The sequence below is a fragment of the Amblyraja radiata genome, chromosome 16 (genome assembly GCF_010909765.2).
Source record: "Amblyraja radiata isolate CabotCenter1 chromosome 16, sAmbRad1.1.pri, whole genome shotgun sequence".
Classification (NCBI taxonomy): domain Eukaryota; kingdom Metazoa; phylum Chordata; class Chondrichthyes; order Rajiformes; family Rajidae; genus Amblyraja; species Amblyraja radiata.
In genome coordinates this window covers 15,349,380-15,377,296 of record NC_045971.1, presented here as the reverse complement: position 1 = coordinate 15,377,296, position 27,917 = coordinate 15,349,380, and the positions used below count along the sequence as shown (strand labels likewise).

Below are 27,917 nucleotides of genomic sequence, written 5' to 3'. Positions count from 1 at the left end.
GGTAACTCAAACTAGAGGAATAGATACAGGTGTTTTTCTTTTCTGTTTTTCATTATTAGAAGAATCCTTGTGAATTATAGTTTGTGGCCATCTGTTCTCTTTGTGCAGAACCAGACAAAACACATTTGGTTGTTAGGCAGTAGGCATTCAATAGAGAAATTATCTCTCTCCATCTCCTTTGTTAATTATAATCACCGACTATTCTGGAGTATTTTAGATAGAATGTTGGTGGTATCCAGATTTGTCAGCTTGCAATCACCTTCAATCTTTACAATGGCTTTTGTTTACAAAAAGAGTTTGGTGCTTTCATTTGACCCGATTCCTAACCATTTCTGGTTCCTTTGAGAAGATATCCGTAACTGTTGCATATATTTCAGCCATTTTTTCTTCCACTGAAAAACTGATTTACAGCAGGATCTTGATGAGAAAGATTTTGCCCAGCATTATGAACCCCAAATATAGATCTAACATGAAATAAGTGCGGCTAAGGGGAGAATCTTATAGATGTTTATAAAAATATGAGGGACATAATTTTGAGGGACATAACCTGACTCTTGGGCCCCACCTAACGCACTGGCCCTCCTCACAGAATGGCCGACTCCATTTTCCAACTCTCGGATCCGACTAGATGAAGCCACTTACTTAGGAAATGTGGGAGATGCGCTGGTTTGCAGACGAGACTGAAACAACATGGTTTCAAGGTGAAATGGGAGAAATTTAAAGGAGATCTGAAGGGTAAACTATTCACACTGAGAGTGGTAGTGATCTGGAACAAGACGCCAGAATATCAGTAAGGGCAAATACAATGACAATGTTCCAAGTAATTTGGACAACTACTTGGATAGAAAAGGCATAAAGGGACGCTGGCCTAATGTAAGCAAATGGAATTAGTGTAGATAGGCATCACAGTCTGCATGGATAATGTTGGCTGAAACAACCCATTTCTGTGCCGTTTGATTCCATGGTAGGAAACTATGGGGTATTGAAACAAATAAGGAACAACATGAATTAAAATGAAACTTGACTTACCAAAAATGACATGGGAAAGCTGGATTGTCACTAAACAGGCACTTCCATTAGGAGATCTAGTTTAAAACAGAAAATTGTTATAAGAACATCGGGAAGAAAAGACAGTTATGCCATGTGTGAATATGTGAGACAAGAGTGCTGGAGTAGCTCAGAGGCAAGGCAGCATCTCTGGAGAACATGGATAGATGGCGTGTCTGGTCGTGAGTATTGAGAAACATAGTGACATTGTTTTTTAAAGTCCAAACATCCCTGATGGAGGCACCACAGGTGGGTAGGGTGGTGAAGGTGGCTCTACTTCCTTCTTTAGTTTACTTCCTTCATTACTCAGGGTGTAGAACAGAAGTGCATGGAGATTATAAAATATTGATTAGGCTATAATAACTGGGGTGCTCTGCATAGTTCTGGTTAACGCACTATTGGAAAGGCTTGATTGCACTGAAGAACGTGCAAAGGAGATTCAAAAGGATGTTCCCTGAGATGGTGCTTTTCAGGTATGAGGAGGACACATTGAGGGGTAGATTTCCTTGGACTACAGGAAATCGAGGAGGGACCTGATAAAGTTGTACAGAATGATGAGAGGCATACATAGGATAGATAATGGTACTTTCCCCCGTGGTCAAGCTGTCTAAAACTAGAAAACATAGCTTTAGGATAATGGATAAGAGATTTTGAGGTGATCTGGAAAATACTTTTTTTCCCCAACCGAGTGGGTGGTTGGAATCTGGAACCCACTGTCTGAGGGGTGGTGGAGGCAGATATTTAAGAAATATTCAGATGACTATTTATTTTTTCCTACCTTGACTCCATCTTTTCTCTCCTGCTCTGGTCCCTTCCCACCTAAACCTTCGTAACTTTGAATTTCCAATTCCTGGTCCTAACTACTGTCTTCACCATGAACATACAACCCTTCTACATCACCATCTCATGTCAGAAATGTCTAAGGGCTCTCTACTAATTGTCCAAGGGTGACCATGAGCTTTGCATTGCCTACGACTTCATCTCTGATATTGTTCTGTGGCACTGTTCGTAGAGACGCTGCATCATAGACATGGGTTTAATGTTGACCCTGGGTGTTCTGTGTGGAATTCTCCTCCAGGTTCTGTTTCCTCCCAAATCCCCAAGATGTACGGCTGGTAGGTTATGCATAGTCGAGTATTTGCTCCAATCAGCATCAAATGGTTGAGAGCTTCAAGCTCCATGGCGTGACTCCATCTACAATTCATGCTGCCAACATAATCAAAGAATTATCGCAGTCATCGGTCCTTCTATTCCTAGGTATCATTTAGACTTTGCTTTATTTTACAGATACAGCGTGTAAATAGGCACTTCGGCCCACCGAGACCGCGTTGATAAGCGATCACTCCATACACTAGCACTATCCTACACATTAGGGACAATTTACAGAAGCCAATTAACCTACAAACCTGGAAAGACACAAAATGCTTCTGAAGAAGGGTCTCGACCCAAAACGTCACCCATTCCTCCCCTCCAGAGATGCTGCCTGTCCCGCTGAGTTACTCTTTGCACTTTGTGCCTATCTTCGATTTAAACCAGCATCTGCAGTTCTTTCCTACACAACCTACAAACCTGTATGTCTTTGGAATATGAGAGGAAACCAGAGCACACGGAGAAAACCCATGCGGTCACAGGGAGAACATACAAACTCCGTAAAGACAGCACCCGTAGTCGGGATCGAACCCGGGTCTCTAGCACTGTAAGGCAGCAACTCTACTGCTGCGTCACTGTGCCGATTTTCTATTTGGTGGTGTTTCTAATTGATCCAAGGTGATATTTAGGTAGCTGGGCTACAGTTCCCAGGACACATTCTATGCCCCCATTTCATATGAATGCATTGTGAGTGCTGCACAAGTCCTCCGTCACCTTAATATGCTATTGACCATTGGTGGCAGTGTGCCTGCTATTTTTTCTTCCAGACTTTATTTATAAAATGCATATGCAATCCATCCGGGATGGAAGCTTTATCACATTTGGTCTGTTTATTTATTAATTCATTTGTTTTCTCCTCCTCCCTCATCTCATCATCCCACCTTCTATTTCACGTAGATACTAAAGCAAAATTCAGGCATTATGGGGGGTGGGGGGAAAGAAGAGAGAGAAAGGGTTTGTGTTCCTAGAAAATGCTCCACATTGCAATTTTCCTTATCATGAAGCCAAGTATCTGTGCATATGTCAAGAAAGGAGTTGGAAAAAGAGTGATTTATTTACTTTTTTCACATGAATTCCATGAGATAACATTTCATTTCTTATCAAAAACCTTTGGCAATGGGTAAATATCGGTAGTCCAAACATAACATGGGGTCACCTGCAATGATCTGACATTTCTGCCATCTCTAATGATACTAAACTGACAATCCCTGAATATACCTGCTTCCATTCCAGTATGAGGAAGGGTTCTGAGCAGAAAGACACCTATCCATGTATTCCAGAAATGCCGCCTGACCCACTGAGTTACTCCAGCACTCTGCATCTTTTATTTGTAAACCAGAACCTACAGTTCCTTATGTCTCCATTCTTATCTGTTTTTGCGGGGTGTAGGGTTTAAAGTAATATTTTTTTACCTTTATAATTTTTCTAAATTCCACTTACGGTTGTTTTTTTTTAACTTTTTTACCAATCCCTTTGTATCTTCTCTCACCTTAGACGCCTCAGCTGATTTGGACCTAGACGGCAATTGTTCCCTTTATCTTTACTCAGCCATGGACTCTCACAAATGTCCAGTTTGTTTTTCCTTGCAGCCGAACATTTCCTGCATTCCATTTCAAATGTTCACCGACTTTTAGCTATTTTATCCTCCAAGTTTAATTCTCAGCCCCTCAAAAATCAGTTTTACTCCAATCTATAAATCTGTTTTTTTTGGTCATGTTTATACCTATCTTCACCCTAAAGCACAATATATTATGATTTCTATTGGCTCTATGTTGTCTCATCTTCACTTCTATCAGCCTTGATTAATTCTTTATTAATCAAAGCTTCTGGCAAATGTTGTGGTGTGAATCACTTATGTTGAAGTGAGGGGAAATTGGATCACCCTAAAAGAGTAAAAGATGTAGTGGTACCCAGGAACAACCCTGCAGCACACAGTAACATTACATATTTCCAGTATCAGGCATACATCCACAGATTTTCCAAATAAATATCAGAGGCAGCACTGCTCAGGAGAATGGGTGGTGGGGTGAGTAGGGTCCCAGACACACACCAGCTCAAATAGTACGGCCCCAAGAACAAAGATATATAATTTGGCCTGTTTTACACTCCACATGAAGAGACGACGTTTGAAACATGGAGCATCAGGATTATCATGGACAACCCTAGTCAGAATTGACCCGATTGCCATTCTGCTTAAATTGCAGATAAAATTACAATGTGATACACCACCGGGTGGCGCCAGCAATGGCTTCCTCGCCAACAGTCTGTCCTTTCCTTCTTTGTGTTTTAATTGTATGTGTTAAATGTGTTTTTAGTGTTCTTTAGCTTGTTTTATGTGGGGGGTTGGGGAAATGTTTTCTAATCTCTTACCTCGAGGGGTGTGCAATCCGTATCGTATCTCTGTCTGCACCGTGGCCTAACATTAAGGAGTTGGCGGCCTTTGCTGGAGATCGATTTTGAGAGCTCCACCGCAGTCACCTGCGGACTTGCCATCGAGGAGCCCACGATTCCTTTACCAGGGGTCAACCTTGGAGCTCCAACGTGGGTGCTTGCGGACTTAACATCACGGAGTCCACGGTCTCTGGTCAGAGACCGACTTCGATAACTCCAAAGGCGGTCAAACCTCCATGGGAGATTTGACCGCCCCGACACGGGGACTTCGACCGCCTCGATGGATGGTTCGACTGCCGCGACCGTGGGAGAATAAAGAGGAAGAAGATTGGACATTTTTGCCTTCCATCAGTGAGGAATGTGGGGAATCCGCTGTGGTGGATGTTTATGTTAACTTTTATGTAGTTGTGTGTCTTGTTGCTTTTTTTTCGTATGGCTGTATGGTAATTTGCATATCACTGCACCTTTATTGGTACACGTGACAATAAAAGACCTTTGAAACACTTGACCTGCTTCTGGAATCAGAATCCAAAAGAGAAAGTCTGCTTTGCTGGCATGAATAGGTTACTCAGGTGTATTTTTATCCTGAGATGCTGTCTCACTCGTTGAGTTACTCTCGCAGTTTATGTCTATCTTTGGTATAAACCAGCATCTGTAGTTCTTTATTTCTCCAAAATGGCACAACTGTTTGAGAGGGGAATGACTACAGGAGACTCCTGAACAACTTGGAGGTCATCCATCTCTTTTTTGTACCTGGTGTGCCAACATGGTACAATCTATGACATTTTCCACATCCCCAATCCTCAATGCAGTCAGAAAAGAGTTGTAGCTGGGCACATTTACTGCAGGCATGGTCACCACGAAAATTGAAATTCCCTGATTTCCCAAATCCAGCAGGAGCACACGAATGGCCTAGCTTCTATATCCTTTATTCCCAGTCCCTTCTACTGAAAATAAAACCCTAACTAATCACTTCTCAGTCCCTCACCAAACCCAGGCAGTCACCAAAGCCTGTAATTTATCTTTACTAAGCACTCATACTCTTTGCTTAATTTTCAGCACTGATTCATATTAAGTCACCACCATGCTTGACTGCCTCCAGCTTCCTTGTTTTATACTGAGCACTGTGTGCAAAGCTCTGCAGACAAAAACTCATTTTTAAAAGGATTTCATCATCTAAATATCTAACCATCATTTTAGACCCATTTCTTAGCTGTAACTGCCCTTCCTTTATTCTTGTTAATGCTCGTTTCAAGTTCAGTTTATATTTCAGCTTACATTTATTTTCCTTTTCCCCTTACTTGCTTAAAATCAGTGCCCCTTCTTCGAGTTCAGGAAGGGCCCATCCCCAGTATCAGAAATGGTGCATTAATGCATTAACTCTTTCCCACAGCAGCTCATGAATTCTCCTGATCCAAGTACTTATTTGCCAATTTGTACATGCTCTTGGTTTGCTTTTAACTTGGATCCTATTACATGATACTTTTTCAAAAATAACATTTCTCTTCCTACCAATGCTGTTTGTTTCAGATTGGTCACAACAGCACATTTTCCCTCCATTTAGGAGCTCTTTTCCAGCAGCCATGAGGGTAACACAACCCTTAGAATTTGTGTTCTTGGTTATAGACCATTATTTTTTTTCCCCAAGAGCAACCTGATTGTAGTCCCCTACATTCTATATTTCTATCTATTCCATCGTTGTTCAGATAGCCTTCTTGGCCAGGAACGTGGGATAACATCTAGTTTTTAAAATAGTGCAAAAGGAATTCTTACATTCATCAATATAATGTATGGATTGCAAATGTATTAATCTATTGTATGATCACACATCAATAACCTGTGAACAAAGATACAGTCAAGGTTTCCCTCAGACCACAAAGCTCTAGATCTCAACTTTGTTTAGTTTAGTTTAGAGATATAGCGCGAGTCTGCACCGACCAGCAATCCCTGCATATTAACACTACCCTACACACACTAGGGACAATTTTACATTTACACCAAGCCAATTGACCTGCAAACCTGTACATATACTGTACGGTAGGTCCATATACCTACCACCCTTTGTGTAAAAAAGGTTGCCCCTCAGGATACTATTAAATATTTCTCCCTCCTCACCTAAACCTATGTCCTCTGGATCTTGATGTGCCTACTTTGCTTAAAAGACTCAGTGCATTTACCTTATCTATTCCTCTCATAATCTTATACACTTCTATAAGAATTGCTGAATTAAACTCCATTAGCCATTCCATGGTGCACATACCCAGCTGATCAAAATCCTACTGTACCACAGGGGAGAGATATGTTTAAGTTTTGCCTTCCATCACAGTGAGGAGGACTCGCTGTGATGGATGTTTATGTGAATTGAATTGTGTTGGTGTGTGTCTTGGTTCTTTTTTTGTATGGCTGCAGAAACCAAATTTCATTTGAACCTCATGTGAGGTTCAAATGACAAATAAAAGGTATTGTATTGTGGTAGCCATCTTCCCAGCACAATATCACCTATTTCAGTGTCGTCTGCAAATTTACTGATCATGCTGTGCACATTCTCATCCAAAGAATTGATATAGATGGCATATTGCAATGCGCCACACATCAATCTCCAAAGCACCCTCCTAGTCACAAGCCTACAGTCCAAAAAACAACCTTCCACCAAACTCTGCTTCCTTCTATGAAGATAATCCAGTTAGTTAGCTCTCCATGGATCCCATGCAATCAAACCTTCGAGAGCACCCTACGATGCAGAACATTATCAAAGGCCTTGGTAGAATCCATATGGATTATGTCTATGCCATACGCTCACCAAACCCTGGTTACTTCTTCTAAAAACTCAATAAAATTCATGAGACACAACTCCCTCATACAAAACCATATTGATAATCCCCTAATTAACCCCTTTTTGCAAATCCATGTGTATGCATATTCCTCACAATCTTCTTCAGAAACTTTCCTACCACATTTGTTAAGGCTTACTGGTCTATAGTTCCCAGGTTTTTCTTAGCAGCTGGTCATCAATCGAGGCCCAAAATTAGCCACACTCCAGTCTTCTAGCACTTCGCCCCTGTCCAACAATTATTCATTATCTAAGCCAGGATTCCTGCAATTTCTTCTGCATCCCACACGGCTGCAAAAATTGGCGTCCTGATGTTATGAAAGACCTGGGAGATTTATCTACCATCATGGTCCTGTATAGTTCTGACCACCACAATATAGGAAGGACATGATTGTACTGAAAGTGCAGAGGATATTCTGCAAGGTGCTCTCTAGGGTAAAAATTTTCAGTTGTGAGGCAAGCCTGAATTTGTTTACTTTGGAGCCGAGGAGGCTGCGAAGGAACCTAATTGTGAAACACAAATTATGAGCAGCGTAGATTGGACAGGTAGCAAACAAGTTCTCCCCTTTGCAAAGGCATAGAAAACCAGAGGCTTATACATGCTGTCAAACCAGAGTTGATATTGAGGAGCATGAGGAGATTATGGTGTAGGAGAGATACAAGAATTTCTTTCATCTGAAGGATGTTTGGAATCTTGAAAGTATTGCTTTAGAGGAAGGGACAAGGCCTGGATCACACACTTCCTCTCGCAATACTGCACCCGAGTCAATCATCAGTTAGCTCTCAAACCTCCGCCTCTGGTAATGGACAGCGGCACCGATTAAATGCGTACAAAGTGCCGTCTCTCTAGTAACCACCCGCAGGTCCGCGCCCCCAAAGGCCAAGCTGCCCGAACGCTGCGGCTGCTGCTCGACCCACCTGCCGCAACCTGCGGCCTGGTCTCCTCACCCGCGGCCGCTCTCCAGCGACTGGGAGTGCGAGCAACCACGAGCTCTGGCTGCCTTTCCGCGGCCGGCGGGCAACGATGACCGTGCAAAGCCTCAGCCCCTCACTCACCTCACTGCACCTCGGCCAGCGCTCTCCTCTGGGCGGGTACATCCGCCAGATGTCCCGCCTCCACCAGTCACCGCCATTGGTGCAGCTCCAGTGCGTGACGTCGGCGGCCAGGGAGCGGCCACCCATTCCGGCCTGTGATTGGAGCACCCAGCCATCAATCATCCTCCACCTGCCCCTCCCCCAGCGCTCGGTCGCCAGGACGTTGCTAAATACAATCCCGGTCTCCATTGCTTTTCGATTTAAAAAAAATAACGAGCGATTGTCTGCACGCAGCAGAACTCCAGCTGTTATTATCCAGGCGCTTGGTGATCGACATTTTTGTGTGTGTGTGTGTGTGGGGGGTCGTCGTCGTTGCACTTTGACCCAGTGACATCACGTAGTTTAATCGCGACGTTGTCTGAGTTTTTAAGTTTGTTGGCGCGGGTGAAACTGGGCAGGAGTTAGAACCGGGCCGAAGGAGCCAAGTCGGGGTTTAGGCGGCGACTCCGTGTGTGGATCCGGAGCCAGGCGGGTCGGGGGGGCCGGCGGTGGGCAGTGCGCAGGCGCGGCGGTGGGCAGACGGCGGCCGTTTCGCTGCTCGGTGTGAGGGAAGGAGGAGGCGGAGCGGCCCCGACCCTCACACACACACACCCACCCACACACAACCCACCGAGCCATAGACGCACCAACGGAACCGGCGGCGTCGCCATCGCCACTCCTCAACCCCACGCTCACGCCACGATCTGCTGGGTAAGGTGTTAAACTCCGGCGATGTGCTTTTCCAGTGGTCAGGCTTCTCGGGCCTACTTCTGTTCAAGGCCTAGAGTGGCGCTTGGTCAGCCCACCCCAACCTCAGGCGTCCCACGCTACCTCCCATCTCCACCATCAGTCTGAAGAAGGGTCTAGACCCGAAACGTCACCTATTCCTTCTCTCCAGAGATGCTGCCTGTCCCGCTGAGTTACCCCAACATTTTGTGTCATCTTTGGGTTTAAACAGGCATTTAGGAGATTGAGAGGGGATCTTATAGAAACGTACAAAATTCTTATGGGGTTGGACAGGCTAGATGCAGGAAGATTGTTCCCGATGTTGGGGAAGTCCAGGACAAGGGGTCACAGCTTAAGGATAAGGGGGAAATCCTTTAGGACCGAGATGAGAAGAAACTTTTTCACAGAGAGAGTGGTGAATCTCTGGAACTCTCTGCCACAGAGGGTAGTTGAGGCCAGTTCATTGGCTATATTTAAGAGGGAGTTAGATGTGGCCCTTGTGGCTAAAGGGATCAGGGGGTATGGAGAGAAGGCAGGTACGGGATACTGAGTTGGATGATCAGCCATGATCACATTGAATGGCGGTGCAGGCTCGAAGGGCCGAATGGCCTACTCCTGCACCTATTTTCTATGTATCTACAGTTCCTTCCTACACATCCACAGCCCGGCAGCGGTTTCACTCCTGGCAGTGAACATAAGGTAGGCAAGGGCACGGAAGGAACGTGGTACCTTAGAAGTATACTGCAGGGTTAGAAGAAGGGTTTCGACCTGAAACGTGACCCATTCCTTCTCTCCCGAGATGCTGCATATCCCGCTGAGTTACTCCAACATTTTGTGTCTATCTTCGGTGTAAACCAGCATCTGCAGTTCCTTCCTACGCATGATATTGTCGGTTCCACAACAAATATAAAAACATATTGGCACGAAAGAGAAATCATATGGTCCGTGTGCCAGTACTACTTCCTTATTTCACAGCAAACAAATTTCTAAAACTTCCAACCAAAAATGTAGGTGGAGAAATGCCACTAAAAGGAAAATACTATCCAGCACGATCACATGTAAACATGGTCCTCTTGCAACCTAACCAAACCCTAAGAGTCAAGAGCACCAGAATCAGGAACAGTTCTCCCCCCCCCCCCCCACCCCTTGGACTTTGTCTACTAGGCTACAATGCTGAGAACTATTTTCTGTATGTACCTTCCTTTTGTTGTATTTATTATACTTGAGGTTGAACTGACTGTATATGGTATATCTTATCTGTTTGGATAGCATGCAAAACAAAGCTGTTTGCAGTACCTCTGTACATGTGATGATAATAATAAACCTAAACTCAATGTTGTTGCTTTGTAAAAATCTTAATGTTTCAATGCTCTGCTCCACTGAGTACTATTATGTAATATACTATAGTATGTTTATATATAGTATAGTGAGTAACATACTAGGATGGATTCACAAGACATAATGTATGTCGTACCTATATAATTAGCTACCTACCAGCAGTTCTGATCAATCTACATTATCACACTAATAATTTTTTGTTAATTGTCATATCTGATGATGTAGAATAGTCTTTTTCTTAACATTTGCATTCTGGTGAGCAGCTGCTATGTAATCTCTTGCCTTTTTAATGTACAGGGTTTATTTCCTTTTTCTCATTTCAAACGTATTAATCCAGGGCTTTGAGGAAAAACATTTTCATGCAGAGAGTTGTGAATTTGTGGAATTCTCTGCCTCAGAAGGCAGTGGAGGCCAATTCACTGGATGCATTCAAAAGAGAGTTAGATAGAGCTCCTAGGGCTAGTGGAATCAAGGAGTATGGGGAGAAGGCAGGAACGGGGTACTGATTGTGGATGATCAGGCATGATCCATTTGAATGGCGGTACTGGCTCGAAGCACCGAATGGCCTACTCCTGCATCTATTGTCTATGTATAATAATAATAATATATTTTATTGGCATTGCACAGAGGTACAACGAGATTTGGTATGCAGTTTCCATCCAGTGTAATAACTTAATTAGCTTAAAATATAGACACCCAGAGAAACATGATTTAAAAAAAAAAAATTAAAAAAATTAAAACACTATAAAGCGCAAATAGGTCTGTGCAGGCTCGATGTGCGACGTGACTATCCGAGGGAGACAGTTCATGCAAGGGCCGGTTCAGAGCAGCTATAGCTCTGGGGATGAAGCTGCTCCTAAGTCTGGAGGTGCGGGCGTAGAAGGCCTTGTAACGTATCTATGTATTCTGAAATTGTGAGAGATGGGTTAAATGGACTAAAGGGCCCTTTTCTATATGGCATGTAAGATGAATCTATGATTTCAAAGTTTTATGAAGTTTCAGTAATTCTCATTTTGTGTTTTGCAGCTAAACAATGAATTGGAACAAAGGAGGTGGTGGTGCAAAGAGGGGTTTTGGTTTTGGTGGCTTTGCTATTGCTACGGGGAAGAAGGAAGAACCAAAACTACCAAAGACATCACACTCTGTATTCGGTACACTGGGGCCAGGAGGTTATGGAAAAACCCAACCAGCTCAGACACCTTGCTTCTATAAAGTAGGATCTAAGCGGCCAAACTTTGATGAAGAAAATGCGTGAGTATTTTAAGGAGCTGTTTGCTGATTGTGATCACAATTCAAATGGGAATATGTGAATGAAATAACTTAATTACTTCCAAGAGCAAGGATTGTGACTAGGAAGGAACTGCTGATGCTGGTTTAAACCGGATAGTCACAAAATGCTGGCGTAACTCAGGGGGATAGGCAGCATTTCTGGAAAGAAGAAAAGGGTGACGTTTCGGATCGAGACCCTCCTTGTGACTGACTAGTTTGAAATTCACGGCTGAAAATTATTTTCATTTCGTTCTTTAAAATGTTCAGTTCTGCATTGTATATCGTGTGTGGTCTTTTCCCCTTATCATTTCCTGGATACAATAGATAATGCCTGTACGTGAAGGTAATCAATGCAAGCTGGGCACCTATATCATAGTAATATATGTTTTTAGTATATTAATCATTCAATATCTTCAATGAGAATTCCAGAGGGAAAAGATAAACCATTTCCAGAGATATTTTGCTAAATTGCGAGCTGAAAATTGGAAGATACTTTTAATGTGGAGAAATGCAAAGATAATTAGTGGGAATATATACGGAATAGTGTGTAATATGGGGTGTAATAGAGGAGAGTGAGGTGAGTCACGGGCTGAAACCATCCAAATAATGAATCCACACTTCTACTTTAAGCTTGCATCTAGTTCTCATCAACTTATTTTTAATTACTGCTAGTATTAAGAAATCTTTACTCTGTTGCTTGGATCTTCTAGGTATTTTGAAGATGAGGATGATGAAGAAGACAGTTCAGCCAATGTTGACTTGCCCTACATACCTGCAGAAAACTCTCCAACCAGACAACAGTTCGCCAGTAAAGCTGAGGACCTTGAAGACAGTGAAGAGGACCCTTTGGATGCGTATATGGCTGAAGTGGAGGTGATTTAAAATTGCTAATTTTTGCTTTAATTTGGTTGTGGTCATTGATATTTGCAACATATACTTTTGCACGTCCAGAAATTCCATTATGTCCATTGACTGTGTAGCAGAAACATAGGCTGCTGGCAAGTGAGACATTCCTACTGCATTTCAAAATGTATAGGGTGATTTCACGAAAGGTCACTGGAGCGTAGATCCGCACCCACGTGACCGAAAATTTTAACTGGGGGACAAGCGTCACTTCCGGTACATGTTAGTGAATGGGAAAACACGCACTTTCACACCCGTTAAAAACATCGAAAACTGCCAGGTTTTGAGCTGCAATTTACTGAGCCAGTCGGGGTGACCGTGAGGCACAGCTACCTAAATTTACAGTAAAAAAAAAAGATAGAAACTAAGGTAAATACAAGAGAGAGCTGAAGGGGCAAATTAAGCGGAAGTTGATAGCGGACATTTTTCGTGGAGATTTAAAGATCCAAAATATCGGGAATTATCGCGTTTGCTCGCTGCATTTCATCAAAAGTAAGGCATTATTGGCTTTGTTATCTTTATTCATTTGTTAGATGAAAAGTATTAAAAGTTAGAAATCCTTCAGTAAAATTGCAAAATCGCCCATGGTTCTCGGGTGGGTTTTAACATGCAAAATGAAAACGCTTCTGAAGCTCCATTCACCATTTAAATATCCGTGAATCATAAATGCGTCTTGAAATAAATTTTACTCAGATGCAAGCTAAGGAATGGTATAATTGTCAGCTGTTAATTTGACAAAATCAGGACTTTTTTGGCTAATAATAAAATGCCCTGATTTTGTCAAATTAACAGCTGACAATTATACCATTCCTTAGCTTGCATCTGAGTAAAATTTATTTCAAGACGCATTTATGATTCACGGATATTTAAATGGTGAATGGAGCTTCAGAAGCGTTTTCATTTTGCATGTAAAAAAACACCCGAGAACCATGGGCGATTTTGTAATTTTACTGAAGGATTTCTAACTTTTAATACTTTTCATCTAACAAATGAATAAAGATAACAAAGCCAATAATGCCTTACTTTTGATGAAATGCAGCGAGCAAACGCGATAATTCCCGATATTTTGGATCTTTAAATCTCCATGAAAAATGTCCGCTATCAACTTCCGCTTATTTTGCCCCTTCAGCTCCCTTGTATTTACCTTAGTTTCTATCTTTTTTTTAAACTGTAAATGTAGGTAGCTGTGCCTCACGGTCATCCCGACTGGCTCAGTAAATTGCAGCTCAAAACCTGGCCGTTTTCGATGTTTTTAACGGGTGTGAAAGTGCGTGTTTTCCCATTCACTAACATGTACCGGAAGTGACGCTTGTCCCCCAGTTAAAATTTTCGGTCACGTGGGTGCGGATCTACGCTCCAGTGACCTTTCGTGAAATCACCCTATAGTTAGCTGCGGTCACAGACTAAAATTTATGCCAATGTAATGTAATCCCATTTCTCAATGGCCTCAAATGAGAGAATTAATTTACACCATTATTTATTATTCAGCTGCTGGCTGCCTGTAACTGTATTACTTCAAGTAATGGAAGTAGACTGAACATGAGTTTATTGTATCGACTTTTGAAGTGACTTGAAAAAAAAATCTTTGCTTTGGTTGGACAGAGATGTGTCCAACTGATTTTACAAACTCTAAATAAGATAAAAATGTCAATTTAACTGTGAGCCGGCAGTTTCATATAGGGTCATTTTACTTTATGTACACTAGTTATTGGGTCTTGACTTCCCATGCTTATTTCATGCAAAAACCTTGTATCATACTGATTCTAGACCAGAGGCATCAACCTAATTAGCTATCATGCGATGTGAACCCGTCTCACATGAGGTTCACCTTGTGTGTACCCTGTTTCTATTGGTTTTAAGGTTACATTCCACTTTTCATTTACTGTTAGTTGAGCTATCCAACATATAGGCAACTGTAAATCTCAGTTAATTGAGCACTTTTGGGACTTTGGTGCAGAACTCACGGTTGTTCTAGAGTGTGTGATGTTATTCTATTAATCTTCCTAGAAGAATGTATTTTATTTTTTTTACAATGTTACATCATGGAATGATATTTTTCCAGTGACCCTGGTAAATATGAAGCAAGCGAGGAGAAATGGTACCAGGTGAGTTTAAAGGGAGCAGGAGAACCAGGGGCATGGGCAAATGCAAGGGGAATATTGGAACCAAGGTACCAGATGAAAAGAATGGGAGAACAACATCAATTGGTGAGCCATGCTCTGTACCATTAGAATTTCGAAGATCTTGATAGTGCATTATTATTTACTGCACTTGCAAATTTTAAATGTTAAATCTCCCAGTCCCTGTATATTGCAATAATAGATATTGTAAAACTTGCAGTGTGGCAAATATGTCCAAACCAGAACTGAACATCTGATTATGGGTTTCTAACTGCTCATGTGAGCCAGGTTCACTTCCGACCTTGCAGACTTCACACAGACAGCAGCCAAGTTCTTCCTGTGGCCGCATATGTGTCTTCCAGCTATTCTGTTTTCTCCCACGTTATGGTTAGTGGGTTTCTCTCCTCCTCTCCAGAGATGATGCCTGATCCGCTGAGTTACTCCAGCATTTTGTGTCTACCTTTGATTTAAACCAGCATCTGCAGTTCTTTCCTTCACATGGTTAGTGGGTTAATTGGCTGCAGTTAATTTCCCCGAGTTTATAGATGAATGATGGAATGTAGAGATAATTTTTTTTAAATGGGTGCTTGACGGTTAGCTTGGTCTTGGTGGGCAGAGGAGACTGTTTCCATGCTGTGTGAGACTATGACGCTATGACTGCCATTTCTGACCATCACCAACGTCTCTACTCCAAAGTTATATGTACAAAATAGGCCCTTCAGCCCAACTCATCAATGATAACCAATATTTCTTCCAAAACCATTTCTGTTTGCCTGCATTTGATCATTTCCTTCTAAACCTTCCCTTGCTAAGAACGAGTCCAAATATATTTAATTGTTGCAATAGTACTTGCTTCTTCTATGTCCTCTAGCAGCTTAAACTGAATCGCATTCAATGATGTAACTGACACGATGCACCAAGTAATTTGACAGCCAGAAATTGAACAGTGTAATGATACCTTGGTTTTTTTTTCTCGCTAGGATCAAGCAGCGAAAGATATTAAAAGACTCGATGAAAAGGAGTGCGAGAAGAAAAATGCCAAGTAAGAACCATTTTTATTCTAAGTCTTAATTTTGCACAAGCTCATTTGTAATTACATTGTTGAGGTAATTGAGTTTACAATTCACTAATCAGCCCTAATTAACTTACCTCGACTACCTTACATTTTATCTATAATGAAAAAGTGAAACAAGACAAAGTTGACAACTCTTGACAAGCCCAATTTGTGACTGATCATAGAAAATGGCCAAACAATTAAAAGTATTGCTAAAATTCTTCTGTGATTGAGATTTGGCTATCTTGGGCTGAAGTCGTAAAGCAAAGACATGTTGAAAAGATGTTTTGCAGTCCAAGATGAATACTTCAGTATATCATAATCTATAAATCATATCTACCATACCCTCAACGTTCCTTTAGTATTAATGGTAGATTTAATCATGCAGCAAGGGTAGCTGGGAATACTTTCTATTTTTAAAAAATGACAGTAAGTTTTGAAATGCAAATTAAGAATCGACTTGAAGTTGAAAACATAAGCTTAGAATTTGATCACTTGAAATAAGTAATATTACAGTTGCCAAGATTTGCAGCTGACCAAAAACAATTTGTTTGAGGAACACTTTTTGGATTTCTTTCAATTTGAGCATTATTATGAAATTAATATTATTTCTTGCATCTGCATTTAACCGTAGTAGATGTAATTTAAGAATATTATGTGTTACCTATATGGAATGTCATTGTATTAAACAAAAGAAATGTAGCGCTGGCATTATTTTGTAGAATACGTTTTATATATAATGAAAATTGGTTTATTTCTAAAGATGCTGCATGGAAAAGTCTGTTATTGGAAAAATTGTGAACACAAAAGTCAGTTTTATATTTTGTCTCTGATTTTAAAACAGGAACAAAGTTTTTAAAAGATTATCAAGAAAATAGGAACTTCTAGGTGTATTCACTGTGATCATTTCATGCTTTGCTGCATTCACGCTGGGTCTGTTGAACACTTGTAGGGAGTTGGTTTTTCCCTTTGTTTTTGCAGGGGTATAAGGGATGACATTGAAGAGGAAGATGACCATGTGAGTTCTTGTACTGTCTTTATTGCCTATACAAAAAATAATAATTCATTGTTGTGTATCCACTGTAGCCTTTAGTTTGTCTCAATTCTTAGTATGCAGCCACAATCTGATGAAGATGCATACCTTATTCTATTTAGTAACATTGAGATTTTTCCATTGTTTGCATCTGCATACTGGAACTGGATTCTACTATCCAGCTTTTGTTTGGATCTCTTTTTTTAACGGATAAACTCCCTTACAGCTAGACATCCAAGTGGGTGGGGGGGGGGTTTAGGATGTTGAAGGACAGACTAGAGTTCAATTTCTAACTGTGCCCAAAATTGACAAAACAACCAAATTAGCCCTTCTTCATAAGTTTGTTCTAATCCTATACTTTTACAGTTATCAGTGCACCACTTTCCTGTGAGATGTTTTGACCATGCTACTACTCATCATTGAAATGAATTCTTTGCCTTGTGAAAATGATTAATATATTAATTAGTAGCCATATCAATGACTTGGTGCTAACTCTAGGCTGCAGTGGAAGGAAAAATTCTGTATAATTAAAATGACTGAAAATGTTTTATTTCTTTTAATTGGCAAGCGTAATAGGTTTTCACAATTTTTTTTGTCAGCACCTAAATGCTATTCCTTATCTTTTGGGGGTCTCTATTAATGCAACTTGTTTGCAATTTCTCCCACTGCTGTTCTTATGTTGATGAGTAAATTGTATATCTCTCAATATTGATAGCAGTTTCGGATGTGGCTTTTATAATTTATGAAATCACAGATGTAATTAAAGATGTGATTGACTCACTGCATACATTTAAGACAGTAGTTTTGTAGCGGGTCCTTGTAATGCTTTTTAATGAATTTTCAAATGCAAATGGTAGAAATTCTTCCTGATCTGGTAGTCTTGTATCTCTCCTCGGAAGAATGCATTAGTGCTTCCTTTACCCTGCCATATCTTTTCAAATGCCATGCTTTAAGTAGAAAAATAAGCAGGAAAAGTGAACATGGAATATAAATTAAAAAATGAAGCCTGCAAATTGGGAGTGGTGGGTGAAAGATGGAGGTGTAGATGTGTGTGTCTGTGTGTGAGAGAGAGAGAGGGAGAGAGAGAGAGAGAAAATCAAAGAGTGGGAGGCAAGTGAAACCAAAATAATGAGCACAGGGAGCTGAATGAAAGAATGACCTAAAAGCAAGTGTGAAAATAATATTTGAATCATTGCTAAAGAAGAAGCAACTGAGATGAGACAAACAAAAGAGATGGGGATGGTTCAGACTGAATTCCTGAGAAATAAGTGATACGGGACTAGAGACGGAAATTAGCTACTGATTGGCTACAATCTCGCATATTTACATGCAAATGTTCATTAATATGCACTGTCCCTATAAACAAATTATTATTATATTATTATTATATAATTATGAAAATAATCTAAAATCAATATTTGTTATTATAAACTGAGAAAAAGTTATCACATTGCATTGCTGCCATTATTAAATGAGTCCAAAGAGCTTGATGTCAGTTGACTGCAGTGCCACTGGAGTAAGGCCAAACTCTGCTCAGATTCAAGCTCATTATTGTAAAACTTGCTGATATTTGCAGTAACTGATTTACAGATATATTTGATTTGGTGGTTCTCAGATATTTGCTCTCCTAAAACAGTCAATGGTTTTGTCATCAGAACAGCTGATCTTCCATACCCGGACACGTAATTTTTATTCTACATTGCCACATGCATGCACTGATTTTCTGGTTCATAAGAAGCAGTAAAACCCAGGAAAATTTGTATTTGAAGGGAGTATAGGTAAGATAAATTTGTGGATGAAAATGAATTAGCAGAGAAAAGACAGAGAACACCAAATACACATTTTTTTTTAAAAAAGGAAGAAAAATGTCCAGGGTGTACAAGTGATACTCGGGGAATTGCAAGCTTTAATAGGGTGATTTCCCCTCTCTGTATGTGAAATGCATTTAGGAAATAGAAGTCAATGGCCATTGTGACACTTCAGATTAATATCCATGCGAGTCCCTTTCAAATTATTTTTATGTAGCTCCTACTATTGTGTATTAGCTATTCTGTCATTGATCCATTTAGTGAATACTGTTTGAACACCATTGTATTTTCAAGGAAATTGATGTAGGTTTATGGAAAGCTCAGTGTAATGAGTTTTCTCAGCATTCTCCAGTTTGACTTGTGGATTACATTTTTGTGCAGGAAGCCTATTTTCGCTACATGGCTGAAAATCCTAATGCTGGTGTGGTTCAGGAGGAGGAGGATGATATTGACTATGATAGTGACGGCAATCCCATACCTCCACAGAAGAAAGCGATTGATCCATTACCTTCCATTGATCATACTGAGGTAAGTAAAAACCTGAAGAGATTCCAAGTCGTGTAGCATTTGGTCATTAGGGTGAATTGAATGTGAGCCTTCTGAATACAAATATCTGCTGTTGGAGCCCTCTACCCTATGTAATGGTTTAATTTTTTCATTATAGTTTTGAACATATCCTAATGGTTTTTTTACAATAGCATATTGGAAATATATTTTTGTTGGGTATTTTCAAAGTGTGCACACAGCTCTCTAGAAAATTGTCCCTGCAAATGTTTGAGAATTTCTCCAACTTTTCTGAATTCTTTGCCTTTACAGTAACTTTGAGCTGTTGGTGAAGAGTTGATTTATTTCTTTAAAATAATATTCTTTATCACTTTGAACTCTCTTGCCCAAACCCTATCCCAACCCAACTTTGGATTAAATAGCAAGCTGAATGATGAGCAGTTCAGTGATAGAGAGTTGAAAACTGATAGAAAGCGCAACAAAAAAAAAAAGCATCAAGAGAGAACTTCCGTAAGGTGGAAGCACTTTATATCAATTCAATTCATCCAGCCTGCCAGTGCTGTAATTACTTCATTGTTATTTTTAAATATATTTGGATTTTGGAGAGTTTGCCTTGTTCAATGTAATGGTGACAAATCTTCAAAGTATGATAAATCTTTTTCATTCATAATGTTTCTAAATTAAGTTATTTTAGAAAATTGTGGCATGTTGCTATATAACTACAACGTCAAGGGAATGGAAGAAAGATAAATAATTTACGAAGATAAATATTTCTTAGATTCTGATCCTTTGCCATTCTTTAAATTGAGCTAATTGAGACCGATAACTTGTGGTTCCTCTTAGATCGAGTACCAGCCATTTGAAAAGAATTTCTACATTGAACACGATGAGTTAGCAAAGCTTTCGCTCGAACCTCTAGATGAACTCCGGCAGAAGCTGAATTTGAAAGTAAGTCTGACCTTTCCTCTACCAACATTCTATGTCGATGGGAGTTATGGGATTCAGTAGGAAGAAGTATTAAATGAAATTTTCTGTTGCATTTCCAAAGTGAGTATTGGTTTAATCCTGCGGTTGAAGTTGATTTAGTGTTGCTGATCAAATTGCTGAATGTTTGCTCTGATCTATTTACCTTAGCTGTATGATCATATTTTATAAAAGATGTATTTCTATTTCACACTTGACAAAATTAAAGATTTTATCAATGAGATTCTTACCCTGTGTTTTGATCATAAATTTGTCAATTGCCAAGTAGATTAAACCTTCCCAAGATCATAATGTGCAGTGAAGAATAATGCATGCTGCAATTTCTTGGAATATTTTGTTGCAACTGTAATTTCATCTCCTTCAATGGAATTCATTCCACTCTAAATTTAATAAAATCCTACCTTAGTTTCTTTGATGCCTTTCCTGTGGATATCACATGGACAATGTTAATGCTAATGCCTGTCATGCATTTTGAGGTCAGTATTTTGAGATGTGACGATGATGTGAATTTTTGAGCATCAGTAATATTACGAAACTGAGCTTATATTGATGCAAAAAATTGCACTTTGTAGAAATTAAGGGTTCAAATAAAAACTAATTTAGTTTTGTAACATGAAGTTGGGAGATAAAATGGCTGTTTCCTTCATCAATCATATAGTGAAATTCAACTAAAGTAGCTGAAAATTTAAATTCAAACAATTAAACATCTGTAATTGGAAGTACAGCTCATATCTGTAATGATGACTGAACTATCATGTTATTGTTAAAAAGCTATCCTTTTGTTTGTTGGTGACATTCAGGGAAGAACATTTGACATCCTTTCTTTGTGTGACATATGTGAATCCTGCCCATCAATATAGTTGACTTAAATGTATATTGTATAGTCAGGGCCAACTGAGGATGGATAATAAATCGCACCCTTATCAGTGACATTCAAATCCTGAGGATTAACACAAGGCCATTTACCTAGTTACAGGATTGCCCAGGTGGTCATTCTTCATCTTTTAGTCTCGATGGTCAGAGTTCACATGATGAAATAATACAAATTTCCACAAATCCGACAATAAGTAAAAATTGTGCTTCTATATAACTCCATACTCAATGAGATGTCATAAGGTAATTAACACCACTATTATTGTACAAATATTGGGTGCTGTGTCACGGCTTAAAACAGGCTTTCATTGTTCTAAAGATAAATTAACCCAATCTCCCTCTGCTGACTTTTGCTGGCATTTTCTATTTAAAAAAATGGCTGCCATAATTACTTTAAATAATAACAAAATTAAAAGCAGGAAAATGAATCAAATACTTTTTCTTGGTCTCTAAGGTTGGAACCTGCATTCAAATATTGGGTCAGATCCTGTGCTGGGTCTATTGTGCACGGAGTCGGAGAAGCTGACTTCCCAGAGTAATAGTAAGATTAAACGAGAACTTACCAGTTTGAAGTTTGATCTGTATTTTATGAGGAGTTACGATGAGGGATTACGTGAAGAACCCCGCCACGACGCATGCGTGTCATTCTTCAAAGCAGCGGTGTGAAATCACAGATAACTGTAATGACTAAACATAGTAAGATTAGAGAAGAGATACCAGTTAAGTATATGATCAAGGGTGGGAGCGGAGGGCACGTAATCCCTCATCGTAACTGCTCATAAAATACAGATCAAACTTCAAACTGGTAAGTTCTCGTTTAATCTTACTATTTTACTTCGGAGTCACGTGAGTGACTACGTGAAGATTTTAAAGCTCTGTGATTTCATGCCGTGGAAACGAGTCCATGCATCACGTCTGCCTTGATGACTGTAGGGGGAATTGTGTTAACATAATTTGGACATGAATTCGACATTGAAATCATAAAATTTATTAACACAAATTTATAACCCATTTTTATGGGTTTAAATTAATTTACAGAACTTAAAATTGTTTCTGAAAACGTTCCAGGTTTCATTACTGGTTTATTGTAAAATAATTGGGATGTTTCCCCCCCCCCCCCCCCCCCCCCAGACCATCCTGCTGCCTTGAGGATTTGGTCCATTGGGACATCCAACTGTATCGCTGCCGATGTAGCTGCAGCCCTGGTGGAATGAGATTTAAAATATTAATATCCATCCCAGCCTGTGTTAGCACATGTTTCAGCCTTCTTGAGATGGTCTGGACCGTCACTCTTTGTGTGGTTGCTAGTGGCTGACCAAAAAGTGCCTTCTCATTGCCTCTTAGGATTTTCGTTTTCTCCATGTATAACGACAGATGTCTTACTATACACAGACGGTCATCTGTTGGGTATGACCTAAATTGTATATTGAGGCCTGCTGATCCCTGTCTGTTCTGCTTACTAACTCATAGATATGAAACGTAATATTTTCTGTTGAGGAAGTCATGTTGTCCAGTCTTAGTTTATGCAGTGACTGTACCCTTTGTGCCGTGACCAATGCCATTAGCATGACTGTTTTTAATGTCAGTCTGTGTAGGGACAGAGCTGTTGCTGGAGACCAATTCCTGAGCATCTTCAGGATAATAATTACATCCCATATTTGGGAGTACCTGGTTCTTGGGGGATTAGTATTAAAATTCCCCTCATAAGTTTTGTTACCAGTGGGTGAGTCCCAACAGAGTAACGCTCTGTCCCCTGCCATAGGTAAGTCGATAGGGCACTTCTGGCGCAGTTGATGGCACTGTAACTGAGCCCCTCATCATAGTGGAGGCCTGCCAGATATTCCAGAACAGACGGGATGTTCATGTCTCTGTAGGTGATGTTGTTTTTATGCAGTGCATCGCCCACTTCCTGATATAGACCAGATACTGTTTTTTGGTTGACTGTCTTTGGGCCGCCGAGATCATGTTCACTGTTCGGTCCGTCAGTCCCAGTTGTAGTAGAGGTGTTTTTATAACTCTACAAATTAATAAGTTCAAATGTTTATGGCATGGGTGGCTATCCCTTGTTACGGGATGTAGCAATAAATCTGGTCTATGTGGGATGGTGATACATGGTTCTAATACCATGTTTAATACCACTGGGAACCATGGTTGAGTAGGCCAATCGGGTACTACCAATACCAGACGCAGAGTCTTGTTGTATTTTCCTTAATACCCGATTGATGAGGCAGAAAGGAGGGAATGCGTAAATAAACAATTCCCCCCCCCCCCCCCCCCCCCCCCCCAATGCAGCGAAAATGCATCTGTCGCCGCTGCTCCAGGGTCTGGTTCCCATGAAACATAATTTGATAACTGGTGGTTAAGTCTGGATGCGAATAGATCGATATCTGGTGTTCCATATTTTGCTGTAATATCAGCAAATACTTTTTTATTCAACATCCATTTGGTGTTTTCATTAAATTTGCGTGACCTGGTGTCTGCCACTAAATTTAGTCTTCCTGGTAGGTAAGTGGCTGATATCCAAATATCTCTCTGGATACACCATTGCCAAATTGTATTAGCCAGATTGTCACATGATGTCGATTTGTTCCCACCCATGTGGTTAATGTATGCTACCACGGTGGTATTGTCTATCTGTAGTCTAACATGCTGGTGATATGACCCAGTACAATATGACTTTAGACCATGGAATGCACCCAACATTTCCAGGTAGTTTATGCCCAGTGTGGGTAATAATGATGCCTCCTGAGCAGTCCATCTACCTCCACAGCTGGTGATGGTATTGGTGGCTCCCCACCCAAGTGCACTGGCGTCAGTTTGTAGTACCATGGAAGGGTTACTGACAATGATTGGATTGGAACAAAGCCAGATGTTATCTATCCACCATTTTAGTTCCATTTTAGCTTGATTGGTAGTTTCATAGGTCTGTCAAAGTGACCTGCATTAATTTAGAGTGCTTGTATTTTTGCTCTCTGTAAGTTTAGGTAATGTAGAGGTCCAAATTGTGTGGCTGGAAAGGCAGCCACCATTTTGCCAATTACTTGTGCTACCAATCTGATGGATGGTTTGCTGATGTCAATGAGGTTATTGCAATGCCTCTATTAAATCTCTAGCCTTTCCCTTAGGCAGAGTCACCGACATGTGAACTGAGTCAATGGTGAAACCCCAAATAGTCCATAGTAGTGGAAGGCGTTAGTTTAGATTTAACTGGATGGATAATAAATCCCAGTTTTCCAAATAACTGTTTTGTGGCTGTTAGTTTGTTTGGCCAATTCCAAAGTTTTGCCCACAATGAGTATGTCATCTAAATATGCCATGACCATGTGTTTACGTTTCCGTAGAGACGCTAGGGCTGGTTTCAAAATTTTTGTGAACAGCCTGGGGCTGATGATAACCCATTTGGCAGTGCTTTATACTGTCAGTTTTGTCCCATCCAGTTGAATTTTAAGTAACATCTGTGGTCACCTCGTATAGGCACTGAATAGTAAGCATCTTTTAAATCGATGCTGGCCGTGAAGTAACCTTTGGAAATTAATTGTTTAGCAGTAACAAAGGTATCCATTTTGTCAGATCTATGATGATGCGACAACCACCATCTTTTTTGTTTTTGATAAATATATTGGACACGAATTCTAATTGTTCGTGTTGAGTTTTCTCAATTACACCTTTTATGTAAAGCCGCTCCAGTTCAGCTTGCACTTTTGATTTTTCTTTATCAGAAGGCACGAACATTCGGTTCAGTATATGTTGAACTGGAGGGCTGTACTTGTGTATAAACTCTATTGTATATCCCTGGATACTGCTTAAGATGTAAGTATCGGTTGTTAACATGCTCCATGCCTTCAGAAAAGAGTGTAATCTCCACCCAACCTCCATGCTCCCTGTATTTTGTAGGGAACCAGACCCACCTACCTCCATAGTTACCAGTGGCAGGTTTACTTCTTTTTGTAGGTTCTTCGCTGCTGTTGTTGCGCTGGTGTCTGGATTTTCGGTTTGGTTGGCGTTGGAGGTCCCCGCATCTTCCAAGAAGGCCGGTCTGGGCCATGGCCTAAAAAAGTCTCATGTTTTGAGTACCGGCCTTCGAGCTTTCACCAGTTCTGCTGGTGGGTGCGTAGGGTGCTGTCTTTGGCTGTAGTGGGTTCCAGTAGGTTCTCTTGTTCCTGCACCCCTTGCACACTTGTCTTTCCTTCTGCGGACCCCTCTTCCAGGTCAGCCCAGAACTGACCCGCAGTGCTCCCCTCTGATGAGGTAGAAGCACTGTGCAGCCCTTCAAGAGGTACTGCTGTGGGTTTATTATAGGGCCCACAGTGACCCAACTCCATCTCCCGGAGTCTGTCACGTTGGAGCAAATGCTCCAACACACCGCTCCAACCGGCTCCAGCGCTCTCGGGCGCTGGCCGCCCGCGGTTGTTCAAAGTCGGACTCCTCTGAGTCCACGACCTTGTTTGTTTTTGTGTCTAGCCTTACCGCCCGGCCGCGTGGATCTGGCCGGTGCGGAGGCGACATCGGGCACAGCTGATCCCACTATCGGTGATCCGAGTGCCGCTGGCTGCCCGCTGCTCCGCGGTCCTCCCTCACCAGCTTTGTCCTTACTGCCCTTCCGTGGAGTGGATCTGGCCGGTGCGGAGGCGACATCGGGCACAGCTGATCCCATCTAGCCCACCAGCTTTGTAGCAGCCCGTTGGTTTCTCCACCTGTAATCAGCATGGTAAAAACACATAAAGACCGCAGCTCTTACCTGCAGGTCCAAGTTAAAATTGTCGCTATGGGGGAACGTCGTTCCACCCCGTCTCCTGCCGTTTTTGACTTGTCCAAAAAGTCGACGGCCCCATTCTGAATAGTCTCCCTCCCGGCCATGGTGTTCTGGCCGGCGCGGGACCAAAAGTCGGCTCAGCTGATCCCTTACGGGGCTTGTGCCTTCAGCTGCTGCTGGCTCCCGCAACTTCGCGGTCCTCCCCAGCCAGCTTCACTCGCAGCACTTGTGGACACTATTTTGTCCAGCTTCCCCCCCCTGTGAAAAAACAGCGCGGGGAACAAAACTACCGCTGAGTAAATTTCTTACCTGCAGGTCGCGGTTTCAAACTTACCGCTGCGGGGGAACGCTCCCCCCCCCGCCTGTCGACTCGCAAGCGTGAAAGCGATATGGCACGCATGCGTCGTGGCGGGGTTCTTCACGTAGTCACTCACGTGACTCCGAAGTAAAATTCAGTGGAGGTCCACAGTGTCCTTCTTCATTGTCTGGCTCTGTTTTTGAAATCCATGTGGAGCCCTGTGATGGAATGGCATGACAGATGCACCAGCATTTGCCACTCGGCAACACCTGGACCTGCAGTGGTCCATGTAAGGCAGCGAACAGCTGCACGTCTGTCACAGCTGACATGAATCGGCTCACTGACGGGAAACAAAAGAGCAAGATTTGGAGCGCAATATGGAACTCTGCATGCAGGTTGCATGGTGGCACAGCAGTTGGTGGTGCTGTTTCACAGGTCAGGGGAGCTGGATTGAATTGCAACCTGAAGTCCTGTCAGTGCAAAGTTTACACATTCTCCCAGACTGAGTGGGTTTCATTTCTGTGGACTGGGTTCATCCCAGTCCTAAAGACACGTTAGCACATTAAATAACAACCATAAATTACCTCTAAGTGTAGGTTAATGACAAAAAGAATCAAAGGTTATGTGTATGAAATAATAAATTAATCTAATACAGGGAAGTATGAGGAGGGAAATGAAACTATTGGGATTGCTCCCTTGGGATAACCAAATTCGCTGAACAGTTATTTTTTGTTTTTGTTTCAAGCACACTTAGCATTTACTGGGGAAGTTTGACAATACTCTATTTTCATATATCCCTTTGGCATGGAAAGAGTACTTCATCCCATTGTCGCTATGCTGGCTCACTGAGCTATTACCTGTCCCATTAATTTAATTTGACTTATGAACTTTCATGTGTTGGGGATATGGAAGGAAGCTAGGGTATTCCTGGGTGAAACCCACACTATCACTGGAAGAATATGCCTGTTCCACACTCATGGTACTGGAGGTCAGGTATTGAACCTGCTGGAGCTGCAGTACTTGACATCACTGCACTGAGCTGATACCGAATTAGTGCAAGTAGTTTTGGTTATAACCTAATATATTGTAAAGTCCCTTGAAGCATATTTGGGGAAATTGAAAGTGGCCACTGACTGTGTTCCTAATGCTTAGATACTGCAGTGTGCTTATAAATCAGGTTTAAATCTTAAACTTGAGATCTGTCATTAACAATGATACCTCTGTGTTTGCAAGAATACCTTTTCGCTGCTTAATTTGTTACATTGTATCATATTTCTTGCTGAGGTTGTGGAGTACGTTTTGGAAACGACCTTTTGGAAATTATAATGTATAATTGTGAAAATGTAACTGAGGAAAAACGTGAGAATTTTTAATTCTGGGATATTGTAACTGAATTTAGTTTTAAGAGTATTTAACAGAATTGGCCATGTTCCTCTGCAGGTCTCTGGCGCTGATCCTCCCAAACCTGGCAGCAGCTTCGCTCATTTTGGCTTTGATGAGCAGCTGATGCACCAGATTCGAAAGTCAGAATACACGCAGCCTACACCTATACAATGTCAGGTAAGAGACTGGCTCTCACTTGCGTCGTCATCTTCCTTTGCAGTTCTACTGCCCATAGAATGTTTTTATTTTCCATTTTGGTAACAGAAACACCCACAATCTGCCTTGCCATATGTACTTTCATCATTATACAGCAATGCTTATAATTAGAATAGTTGAACATAACAATTTGGCTTCTAAATATAATACACTGCATTATGAAT

At 41.2% G+C, this 27,917-nt stretch overlaps 2 protein-coding genes across 9 annotated transcripts in view; one reads left to right on the top strand and one right to left on the bottom strand.

The window, feature by feature from the left end:
- The window catches only part of strada (STE20 related adaptor alpha), a 36,576-nt gene extending 28,036 nt beyond the window's left edge, over positions 1 to 8,540 (bottom strand). Inside the window, exons 1-2 of one of the 4 annotated variants that reach the window (XM_033035186.1) lie at positions 8,474 to 8,540; positions 1,030 to 1,085 (exon numbers count right to left, since the gene is read on the bottom strand). In XM_033035186.1, coding sequence (XP_032891077.1) covers positions 1,030 to 1,041 — 12 coding nt within the window. In that variant the 5' untranslated portion in view covers positions 1,042 to 1,085; positions 8,474 to 8,540. Of the gene's footprint in view, positions 1 to 1,029; positions 1,086 to 8,335; positions 8,357 to 8,473 lie in introns of those variants that run through there. The other 3 variants (XM_033035188.1, XM_033035187.1, XM_033035189.1) reach the window with 3 other exon arrangements.
- Positions 8,541 to 8,667: 127 nt separating this feature from the next.
- ddx42 (DEAD-box helicase 42) overlaps positions 8,668 to 27,917 on the top strand; it is a 51,458-nt gene continuing 32,208 nt past the window's right edge. The window contains exons 1-8 of one of the 5 annotated variants that reach the window (XM_033035180.1): positions 8,668 to 9,202; positions 11,582 to 11,806; positions 12,535 to 12,697; positions 15,828 to 15,889; positions 16,883 to 16,919; positions 19,124 to 19,270; positions 20,090 to 20,194; positions 27,595 to 27,714. In XM_033035180.1, coding sequence (XP_032891071.1) covers positions 11,589 to 11,806; positions 12,535 to 12,697; positions 15,828 to 15,889; positions 16,883 to 16,919; positions 19,124 to 19,270; positions 20,090 to 20,194; positions 27,595 to 27,714 — 852 coding nt within the window. In that variant the 5' untranslated portion in view covers positions 8,668 to 9,202; positions 11,582 to 11,588. Of the gene's footprint in view, positions 9,203 to 11,581; positions 11,807 to 12,534; positions 12,698 to 14,789; positions 14,833 to 15,827; positions 15,890 to 16,882; positions 16,920 to 19,123; positions 19,271 to 20,089; positions 20,195 to 27,594; positions 27,715 to 27,917 lie in introns of those variants that run through there. The other 4 variants (XM_033035181.1, XM_033035183.1, XM_033035184.1 and 1 more) reach the window with 4 other exon arrangements.